This window comes from Propithecus coquereli, unplaced genomic scaffold (assembly GCF_000956105.1).
Source record: "Propithecus coquereli isolate 6110/MARCELLA unplaced genomic scaffold, Pcoq_1.0 Scaffold399, whole genome shotgun sequence".
NCBI lineage: Eukaryota > Metazoa > Chordata > Mammalia > Primates > Indriidae > Propithecus > Propithecus coquereli.
The window spans coordinates 672445-683102 of NW_012149718.1; the positions used below are offsets into that span (position 1 = coordinate 672445).

The window sequence follows — 10658 nt, forward strand, 5'->3', positions numbered from 1 at the left end:
GGTAGGTGGATGGATGGATGGGTGGATGGATGGGTGGGTGGGTGGATGATAGATGAGTAGGTAGGTGGATGGGTAGGTGGGTAGGTGGATGGATGGATGGGTGGATGGATGGGTAGGTGGGTGGAGGAGTAGGTAGGTGGGTGGATGGGTAGGTGGGTGCATGGATGGATGGATGGGGTGGATGGATGGGTAGGTGGGTGGATGATAAATGGGTAAGTAGGTGGGTGGATGCATGGATGGATGGGTAGGTGGGTGGATTGATGGGTGGATGGGTGGTCTCTGGAAGGTCTCACAGGCACCCTGGGATTCTGGAACCTTCCATCAGCTCACACTCCCCAGTCTACCTGCAGCCACAGTCTCACACCCGTTCCAGACTCAGACACACAAACACCAGCCAAGCCCGGTGCTCAGTGCCCGGTGCCCAGTGTCTCCCAGGGGCTCAAACACCTCGTCTCCAGTGGGAACCTCCCCTCCCCCAGCAGGGCCCCAAAACTCAGTGCTCCTGCCCCCGGGCTCCTCCCAGGGTGCTCCCTCTCCTGGTCTCCCTGTCCCCGGCTGTCTAGGGGCCCACAGCATCCCTGTCCCTATCGCGGGGGCCCTCCTGCTCCTCAAGCCGGCTGCTGCACCAGATGTCCACGCCCCGCGTTGCCCTTCCCCAGCGCACACGGCGGGGGGGGCGCCCCGCTGTGGGGTCAGAGCTCTGGGGCCTCGTGAGGGCTGCTCATCCACCTCTGCATCCCGGCGGCCTGTGGCCACGTCCCTGGACCGAGTGGCTGAGTGCTGGGGGCCGCAGGAGTTGGGCCCCCCGCAGTGTGCACCCAGCCCGGCCCAGGCTCCCTCCTGCAGCTGGCTCTGACCCGGGACACGCCCCTGGGGGTCCCCTCAGTCGGAAATGGAGAGACCCCCAGCAGGGGAACATCCCTGCCTCCAAGATGCGAACCGGCCAGCCCGGCGGAGCTGGGGACGCAGCCCCTGCCCCTACACGAGACGGTGGGCTTCCTACCGGGTCTCCGGGGACGCCAGCGGGGCCTTCTCTTCCCTGGTCGCCTTGGGGTCCAGCTTCACCCTGGGGAGAGACGGGCCTGTGAGCGTGGGGGTGGGGCCGCGCGGCCAGCATGCTCTGCGCTCCCTGGGGGAGGACTGCGCCCGCGTCAGCGGGAGGACTCCGAGCGGGAAGAGCCGCTGTCTGCCGTGGGGCTGGGCTGCTCCCTCTCCACACTGGCCCTCTCCCGGCCTCGCCACGTTTTTACCGGGACAGCGGCTCACGCGCACGGCCACCAGAGTGGCTGGCTGTTCCCTCAGGAGGCCGCAGGGAGGAGGCCCGAGGCTACTCCCTGCTCTGACGCCCTTCTCCAGCGGGGTCACTGGCGGGTCGCACACGGGAGCCCTGGACGTGCCCACGAGGCCCAGGGCTGCCGACCTTGCTCTGGGCTCCTGTGCTCAAGGTGTCCCCAGGGCTCTGCCGGCTCTTGGTCCCATTTCCTGACCTCAGGGTGGGGCACGGAAGGGGGGTCAGAGTCACATCATCCCTGCCTCGATGTCCCTCCCTGCCCCTTCTCAGGGGCCTGGGGTTCTGGGGAGCCACACGCTCTCCCCGTGACGCTGGCCACGGCTCAGCCTGCCCTCCCCGTCAGGACACTGCTGCTGACTCGGCCACATGTCCAGAACTTCTGCACCCGGAGCATCGCAGTGAGAGGCCGCTGGGAGTCCTGTTCTTGGGGACAAGGTGGAGGCACCGCCCAGGGGCGTCCTTCCCACCTGACTCACAGCCTGCCCGGGCCTGGCACTCCCCAAGCCAGGCAGGGGGCGGCCCGCACCGTTTGCTCTCCAAGCAGATGCAGTTTGCCCGCCGGCCGCCTCTGGTCCAGTAACACTTTCCCAGTGAGTCACGCGGCTGGAGAAAGCCCAGCTCTGCTTCTGCACCGTGGGCAAGACGGACAGGCAGGCCCTGGTGCCGCCAGCGTCTGTCGCCGCCGCCGGGCGTCCCCAGCTGGGACTTCCCAACCAACCGCCCTGTGGTCTAGCTGCCCCCATCCTCGCCCTCGAAATCGCAACAAGGGAAAATCACTCCACAGAGCAGCCCCAGTGCTGTCTGCAGAACGTTTGCCGAGCCGTTTGACGGGACTGCGACGTTTAGAAAAGCCGGCCCTGGCGACGGAGGGGACCCGTCTAGCGAATCGTGTCGTATGCAGACATGTGCAGCTGAGTGTCCTGCCGGGAGGGTGTGGACCCGGACACGCTGCGGCCACCATCAGGGCTGCCGTGGCCCCTGCGACCTCGGTGCTGAGCGCGGCTCACTTGCACGAGGGCTGCCAGGCACCAGCCTGCCGTGGGGGTGCGATGTTTTGGGGGCTGTTTCCCCCATGTGGTGCTGGCCGTCGGGTCGGGGGTCCCAACCCTGTGACCCCGTGGACCCCCGCTCTCCAGGACCGGCCCCTGGGGCTGACCCGCTGACCCCGGGCCAGAGGCACCGTGGGGAACCGCCGTCATTTGGGAAAACAGGAGGTGAGGGAGGGGTCGGCCAAACCCAGCACCAAAGGGACGCGCGGCGTGTCGTGCCTCTGAGGGTCGGGCCCCTGCCTCGGGGTCTCCCGCCCTCCCCCGGGACGGGGTCCCAGCTCTGGGAACTCACCGGGTCTCCTCTCGGCCCCCGCGTGCCTGAGGTCCCCCGGGGTCCTCTTTCTCCAGGGCCACCCTGAGGGGACAGAGAGGAGGGGAGCTGCGGCTGTGGCACTCACACCCCAGCAGGGCGCGTGGCCACGTCTCTCCCTCCTGGCGCCTCAAGTCCCGCCTGCCCCGAGACCCAGCGCACCGTGCGCCGGACGAAACACGCAAGGCCTGTCCCTGCCGCGAGGACCAGACTGGGCCGCGCCAGCTGCGTCTGACGTGCGGACGGGAGCGCAGAGCCACGCGCAGACTCACCCTCTCTCCGGGGGCACCGTCGGGTCCTGGGTTCCCCTGCGATCAAGTGGAAGGAACGGAAATGTCAGTTTGTGCGTGACCCCTGCCCTCAGCCGGGCAGGCGCGGGCGGCGCTCACCTCATCGCCGGCTTCGCCTTTCTCTCCTGGGGGGCCCGGCTCTCCTGGCTCGCCCTGGGGGGACACAGGGTGGACGTGTCCATGCAGCTGTCTGGACCCCGCGGGGCCCGCGTGCCCGGGGCGCCGTGCGCGTCCTCACCTCATCTCCAGGCGGCCCCGCGTTCCCAGGTCTCCCGGCCTCGCCATCGGCCCCGGGCTGGCCCTGCGGAGATCGGAGGTCACAGACGCCCGCCCCGGTGGAGACCACCAAGCCCCGCCCTCCGGGCCCAGGAGCCACCAACCTTCTCCCCTTTCAGTCCGAAGGCGCCAGCGTCTCCCTTGGGGCCGGGGGATCCTTGAGCACCCTGCGGGAAGACAGCACCACCGCTGTGGCCGGGCAGCCTCGGCCGCGCAGGGTAGAACCCACGCCGCACAGCCCGAGGGCGCCTTCTTGGAGCGCGAGAGGAAGGATTTGGGCCAAGTTTCACTTCGGAAAACCTATGGTCTTAAAATACCCGCGAGAGAAAGTGACTCACGTCGAATCCGGCCGAGCCCTTGCAGCCTGGCAGGCCTGGGTACCCCATCTCCCCCTGGGGAGAGAAAGAAGGTGGCAGCTCAGGCCGGCCCGTGGGCAGATCTGCCGTCAGCCTTCCGGCCCTGGCTCAGCCATCCTCCCCCAGGAGGCCCCACCCGGCAGACGCTCCGCGCTTACCTGGGCAGCTTGGGGTCCACTGGGACCTGGGGCTTGGCAGGAAATGCCCACAGGAAACGTCTCCTGACTACACCCGGCTGGTCTCCTGGGAGGGCCTGCCCTCGAGCCCCCCCGTCCCCTCCCTGTCCCGACTGCGTGGCCCAGGCCCAGCCCTCCCACCACCGGTTACCTTCACGCCGTCCACCCCGTCGATGCCGCGCTTGCCCTTCTCGCCCTGTGAGGTGCAAAGGCAGGTCAGGCGAGGGTCAGACGGATGGCTCTGGGGCCGGGGCTGGCAGACGCCCACCCTCACACCTGTCCTGCCCCACTCACCTTGTAGCCCTTGGGTCCCCTGGAGCCCTGTGGAGACAGGAAGGGTGAGGGGGGTCCCCGCCTGAGCCCCAGGGCAGCCCCAACCCAGGCAGTGCCCCTTCGGGAGCGCCATGGCCGCCGAGTGCCGTGGGCCCAAGACTCGAGGTGGGCAGCGGGGCCGGCCCGTGCTCAGGGTCTCGGTGATGTGGTGGCCCCACCGCCGGCGGCCGAGAGTGACGGGCACCCTCGCTGTCCCCAGGGCCGGGCCGGCTCCTCCTTAGCCGGCAGCAGAGCTCAGGGACCAGCTCCCGGACTGTCCTGGTCCTCAGACGTGCAGGGGACGGCAGGGGGGCGACAGGGCTCCGCCCGGCCAAGTCCCCTCCTGACGAGGACCCAGCGACGCCAGAGGGGCCGTCCTGCCGTACTCACCTTCTCCCCGCGGCTCCCCTTCTCTCCCTACACGGCAAACGGAGGAGGAAGAGGACGCACAGTTAACACCGGGCGGGGAGGAAGGCACGGACGCTGCGCAGCCCAGAGAAGGAGGGTCACGCACCTTCATGCCCTGGTACCCGACCGGTCCGAGGTCCCCGGGTCGTCCCTGCAACACAGGAGGGGACAGTTAGACACCTGGGGGGACAGAGCGCCGGCCAGCCCCCCCCTGCTCCAGCGCAGGCCGGCAGGAGAGCAAGCCCCTGCCATGGGGGCCCTCCCGGCCCGGGGCTCCCCGCAGGAGCTGGGGGGAGGGAGGGGCTGGGCTGCGGGGGGAGGCCGAGAGGGCAAAGCGGAGGCCGCTGTGTGCTGTGTGCTGGCTGAGCCCCGGCCACGCCCCGCTGCAGGCAGCGCCTCTCGGAGGTCTGTGGAGGGGTGTGGGGGCTGCCTGGGGGGTCCCTGGGGGGCACATGTTGGAGAAATGGCTGTGCCCAGCCTCTCCCACCCCCAAGGAACAGGCAGTGAGGCTCTGGTGCTCAGAAACCAGCCATCCTTCCGGAAGTTTCTGCAGCCCAGGTCCCCAGGCTCAGGTGTGCCCCACCCCCCACGGCAGGCGCCGCACTCACGGGGTCTCCAGCTTCTCCCTTCTCTCCTGGGAGCCCGGGCTTGCCGCGTTCTCCCTGCAACACAGAGCGCGTCGCAGTTAGGTGGCATCCCAGGCTATTTCCAGATCGCGGGCGCAGGGAACCGCCACTCGCTCATGAGAAAGGGATTTCAGAAGATGTTTCACTCATGCTTCAGAGTTCCCGGGTTGTTTCGGCCCCTTCCCGTCACTCTGGGCCTGTCCCGAGGTCTGGGAGCCCCACCCAGCGCGTCCTCACAGCCCCCCACGCCGCCACCGCTCTGCGCGGCTCCGGTCCCGGCCTCGCAGGGTGGGGCACGGGGCCAGCACAGAAGCCCCCAGCTGCGCCACAGCCCCCGGCTGACGGTCTCAGGAGAAGCCAGCAGTCGGCATTCGTGAGACATCTCCCGGGTTGTCACCGTCGGCGACTGACGTGAACTTTCAACCCTCCTGCGTGAGCCGCACCTGGCCCCGCACCTCAGGCTGCCCCACCCCCCAACCCGTGGAGTCCTGGGAGCAGAGCGAGGGGCGCCCCCACCCCGCAGCAGCTCGCTGGGGCTCCCGCCGCCTGGTCGCTCCCCTGTTCAGTGGGGCCACGGGGTGTTGAGGAAACCGAGGCGGGCTGCGGCCTGCGCCCCCCAAGCCCCGGGGTACAGCTAGAGGGACGGCCCCCCAGGAAGACCCACACAGGTGCGGCCACTCACCTCGTACCCGGGGTCGCCCCGGAGCCCTGGAGGTCCTCTGGCCGGCTGCAAGACACGGGGGCGGGTCAGCCCCAGACCCCCGCGGGGCCGCAGGGCGTGGGGTGCACGGGGTGGGGGCCACACTCACCTGGCACTCGAAGGAGCAGCACTGGGGGAAGAGGCAGCGGACACAGGTCAGTCACCGAGGCCCAGACACGCCCCGGTCCGGACACGCGCCCTGGACTGGACACGCAGCCCAGACCCGGACCCGGACACGGACCAGGACACGGACACAGACACGTGCCCGTGACACGTACCCCGACGTGTGCCCTGGACATGCACCCAGACCCGGACTCGCGCCCGGAGTCGCGTGTGCCCCCGCGGTGGGGGCGGGGCGGCGGGGGAGGGGCTCTTACCACTTGCTCCACGTTGTTTTTCTGAAAGCGGAAGGGAAAGTGGGTCACTCCCCAGTCAGGTGCGGCCCCCCCGCCCCGCGGGCGGCACTCACGATCATGTCAGTGATGGTCTCGATGGTCTGCGTGATGACCTCCTCCGCGTCGCGGCTCTGCCCCCAGTCGGCCGCGGTGAAGTTGCGCCGGTACGAGTGGTCCGTGGCGATGATGCTCAGACGCGGCTCCTGGGGGCAGCCACGGGTGAGCCGACCGGTCCGCACCCAGGACGCAGCCCCCACGCGCCAGCGGCGAGGCCGGGCTGGGGTCACCCTGGCTCCCACGTGGGAAGGGGTCGGCCTCGTGGGCCGACTGGGGTGTCCCCCTCCCCGGGGCCGAAAGAGGGTCTCGGCGGCTGGAGGCCACGTGCCTACGTGCACCGGGCAGGGCCCCGTCCCCTCTGTGGACGGGGGTGGGGCGGGGGCTCCTACCAGGTGGTCCGGCGTGATGGCCACTGAGAAGACTTTGATGCCCAGGTGCTTGGCCTCGTTCACGGCGTCCTCCAGGCCGCCGCACGGCTCCTTGTAGCCCTCCAGCGGGTGCCCGTCGGTCACCACGATCAGGTACTTGTTCTCCTTCAGGTGGGAGCCCCTGGGCAGAGGTGGCGTGAGACCCACCGTCGGGCGGGGCCCCAGCGCAGGGCCCCTTGGACCCGCAGAGCTGAGACCCCCGGGGACTGGAGGTGACGGGGGGCAGGGGCTAGATGCCCCCGAGGGAGGCCCGGCCCAGCCCTGGAAAGTGGCTTCCTCCCTGCCCAGAGCTGTTCTCTGTGTGGATCCGCCGGCACCGGGGACAGAGTGTCGCAGCACGAAACCAAGTCTCGTGGGTCTCAGTTCTCGCTCACTCCGGGGGGGCACAGACAGGACCCAGGAGAGGCCCGTCCCTGCCGTGCCCTGGGGCCCCAGGAGTGCACGACCCGGACGAACCAGGAGCTGCCGCCTCAGCAGAGCGCGGCTCTCACTCACTTTGCCGGTGAGTTGCCCACGCTGAGGGCTGCCGGGGCAGCTTTGCTTTTGCAGGAAATGGGGTGATAAGGAAACGCAGGGCGGCCCACAGACGCCTCGAATGCGAGATGGGGCCTCTGCTCGGGAGAGGGTCGGGCAGAGGGAAGGTGGCGGCGTCACGGGGCTCTAATGTGTTTCGCGGAACGCGCCGGGAGCACGCTAGGACCGTCTGTCCACGGACTCCACACGGCGGCCGGGCTCTGAGGTTCCCAGGCCACGAGCTCACGCCCAGCAGCCCAGGTCCTCTGTGGGCCGGAGGGTCTGGCAACGCCGAGCCCCACCCGGCCCCACCCGGCGCCGCCTCTGAAGTGAGAGGGACCAAGGAGCCTCAGCGGGGAGCTCGGCCCCTCTGGCCCCGGGCGGGTGCGAACAGCGGGAGGGGCGCTGGTCCCGGAGACGGGACACCCCTCGGCCAGTGCCAGCCTCTCCGGGCACCTCGTGGCGATGGCGCCAGGCGGTGTCACCGGTGTGGCCGCTTGGGAGCGGGCCCAGGTGGGGAGGCCACACGCCCCAGGATTCCCAGCCGGTGAGGGGAACATGCCCCTCTGCCCCAGCACAGCTCGGGCCCCGCTGCCAGGGGCAGGGCCGGCCCCTCTGAGAAGGAGCCCTCGGTCTAGGCAGACCGCGGGAGAATAAGACGAGAGAAATGACTGGCGGGTTGGCCGGGACTGTGTGCGCGACACCAGCGCTGGCCTGGTGCCTGCTGTGCGGGAGGACAGCTCCCTCCCCCGCCCGCCCTGCCTCCGTCTCCCTCTTCCTCTGTCTCTGTCTCTGTCTCTCTCTCCATCCCTGTCTGTCTCCATCTCTCTCTGTCTCTGTCTCTCTCTGTCTCTGTCTCTCTCTCCATCCCTGTCTCTGTGTCTCTCTCTGTCTCTGTCTCTATCGCTGTCTCCCCCTCTCCCTCTGTCTCTGTCTGCATCTCTCTCTGTCTCTGTCTCTCTCCGTCTCCCTCTGTCTCTGTCTCCACCTCTCTCTGTCTCTGTCTCTCTGTCTCTGTATCCGTCTCCCCCTGTCTCTCCCTCCGTCTCTGTCTCTGTCTCTCCCTCTGTCTCTGTCTCTCTCTGTCTCTCTGATGGCTGAAGCCGGCTCTGTTTGGCCGCAGTGGAGGCAGTGACTGGGGCCCCTCAGGTCCTCTGGCCCGTGGCGTCATCGCTGGCCGAGGACATGGTGGCCTAGCCTGTGGAGGGTGCAGGGGTGGGGTGACCCCTGGGGGCCTGGGGCAGGCGGGGCGGTGTCCAGGGCACGGCCCCCCAGCCCGGGGGGACACAACTGCCCACGTCACAGCCACGTGGCAGAGACCGAGGGCCACTCACCCCACCAGCAGCTCCTCCAGCCCCTTCTTGATGGCGCAGTCGGTGTAGGTGCCCTTGCCGAAGTACTTGACCGCGTCCACGCTGGCCTTGAGCGCGTCGCGGCCGGCGGGCATGCGCGTGAGCCCGCTGATGATCTCCACCTCGTCGCTGTAGTGCAGCGCGCCCGCGTTCCACACCAGGTTGCGGTCACACCGGTAGTACCTGCGGCCGTGCGGGTGGGCGTGAGGCGGAGGCTCGGAGGCCCTGGCGCCCTCCTCACCGCCATCCGAGGGCACAGCGTCACCCGTCACGGGCAGACAGACCGCCCCGCCCTGCGTGGACGTCTGGCCCGGAGACGGCTGGTCCCTGCCTGGGAGGGCCGGCCCGGCCGAACGGGACCTGGGCGCCCCCACCCTGGGGCCCTCCTGGAGGAGCTGCGTGCGGGTGGGGCAGGGACCCTGGAGGACGGCGGGGGCCACATGGTGGGGGCAGGAGGGTCAGCCCTAAAGGGGATGGGCCCCCGTGGATCTGCGCAGCCTCCTGGGGCTCTCAGGGCTTGCTCTGCGGGGTCCCGCGTGGCCCCGCCTGGCCACGCAGCGGACAGTGACGGAGCCTCCTGCGGTGTCACTAATAGCAGCAGCATCAGGACCACCCCACTCCGTGCCAATGGGTGGGAAACTGAGGCATGGGGCGCCTGAGTGAAGAGGCCGAGGGCACCTCAAGGGGACGCCGGGCAGCGTCCACACCTGGGCCCTCCCTTCTCCACCTGGGGGGCCTGGGCATTTCCACTAAGTCTGAGGTTTCTGGTCACAAAAACTCCTGCCCTGGGCACCCCCAGGTGGGAGGGTCTGCCCTGGTGTCACAGGTGCCTTGTGTGGCCCCTTCTGGTGGCAGGAGGCTCAGGGTCCTGGTCAGCTTGTCAGTGGGGTCTCGGTGCAGGGTGGGGCCCTTGGTGCAGGTGGGGGCGTGGCCTCCTTCAGGCCCCGCCTATGGCCCCGCCCCCAGGCTGCAGCCTGCCCTTGGCCACACCCACTGCCCCTCCCAAGGATGGAGAAATGAATGGGTGCGTGAATGAATGAATGATGTGTGCCGCACCCCAAACCCACAGCCAAGCTGGTGGGCCCGAGGCTGTGGAGGTGACGGCCCCCCAGGCACTGCAGACTCCCCAAACTCGGTTTGCTCAGGGGGAGCCGCGACTTCTCGCCCGCCTTTGCCTGCTGGGACTCCGCACTGCCACCTCAGCCTCCCGCCGACCGGGGTCCCCGACCTGGACCACGGTGGACGTCCGGCAGCACTGCCCTGCCAGACGGGGAAGGTGAGGCCAACTCCCCGGCCCCCGGGCAGCGCCCCCACTCAGAGAGGCTCACAGCGGTGCAGAGGGCACAGGTCACGGCCGTCCCGCCTACCTGTCCTGCAGGTTGTCGATGAAGCGCTTGGTGAAGGCCTTGACCTTGTCCACCAGGGCCCCGTAGGGCTTCAGCCTCAGGGCCACGCTCTCGGACGTGTCCAGCACGAAGAACAGGTCCACGGGGCAGTCTGGGCCAAGGGGAGGGCGGCCTGTGAGCTCCAGCCCTGCGCCCCGGTGGGCACAGGCAGCCAGCCGCGCCCGCCGAGTCTGTCCCACGAGCCTGTCCCCAGCTGCAGCCCCTCGGCCAGGCTGTGAGCGATGGCGGCGCCCAGCGTCCCCCAGTGGGCGGTGGGAGCAGTCGCTCATTGAGTTTCCAAACTGGATTTGAAACGGCCAGGGCACAACCTCCGTAGAAAGGAGAGTGAGACCAGTAACGGAGTTTCTCCCGTCAACTGGAGGAAGAACAACTCCGGCCCACGGGGCAGGCGTTCCCCCTTCCCAGAGTTCGGGGACCGACCCGACGGCTCCACCTCGCCCGTGGGCCCCTCCCAACTTGCCAGCCTGACGTCCCCTGGAGAATGGGGACACTCGAGGGAACATGAGCCCAGAGGCGTTGCTGGGGGACAGCCGGATCCTGCCTCCACCCTGGAGCAGGGAGCTGAGCCCAGGAGCCCCAGGCAAGGCCCCTCCGTCATGGCCAGGCCCGGGGACGGTCCCCCCAAGGCCCCCGCTCTGCAGTGTCACGGCCAGGCCCAGGGATGGGGTCCCCAAGGCCCCCGCTCTGCAGTCTCACAGCCAGGCCCGGGGATG

The 10658-nt window shown here is 69.2% G+C and overlaps 1 protein-coding gene across 1 annotated transcript in view; it reads right to left on the minus strand.

The window, feature by feature from the left end:
• Positions 1–10658, minus strand: part of COL6A1 (collagen, type VI, alpha 1) — a 21700-nt gene that overhangs the window by 10622 nt on the left and 420 nt on the right. The window contains exons 2-20 of the mRNA XM_012652703.1: positions 9907–10036; positions 8522–8722; positions 6636–6795; positions 6264–6392; positions 6172–6192; positions 5904–5924; positions 5777–5821; positions 5077–5130; positions 4575–4619; positions 4451–4477; positions 4043–4069; positions 3900–3944; positions 3555–3608; positions 3321–3383; positions 3179–3241; positions 3040–3093; positions 2923–2958; positions 2633–2695; positions 1004–1066 (exon numbers count right to left, since the gene is read on the minus strand). Of these exons, the coding sequence (XP_012508157.1) occupies positions 1004–1066; positions 2633–2695; positions 2923–2958; positions 3040–3093; positions 3179–3241; positions 3321–3383; positions 3555–3608; positions 3900–3944; positions 4043–4069; positions 4451–4477; positions 4575–4619; positions 5077–5130; positions 5777–5821; positions 5904–5924; positions 6172–6192; positions 6264–6392; positions 6636–6795; positions 8522–8722; positions 9907–10036 (1301 nt within the window). The remainder of the gene's footprint in view (positions 1–1003; positions 1067–2632; positions 2696–2922; positions 2959–3039; positions 3094–3178; positions 3242–3320; positions 3384–3554; positions 3609–3899; positions 3945–4042; positions 4070–4450; positions 4478–4574; positions 4620–5076; positions 5131–5776; positions 5822–5903; positions 5925–6171; positions 6193–6263; positions 6393–6635; positions 6796–8521; positions 8723–9906; positions 10037–10658) is intronic.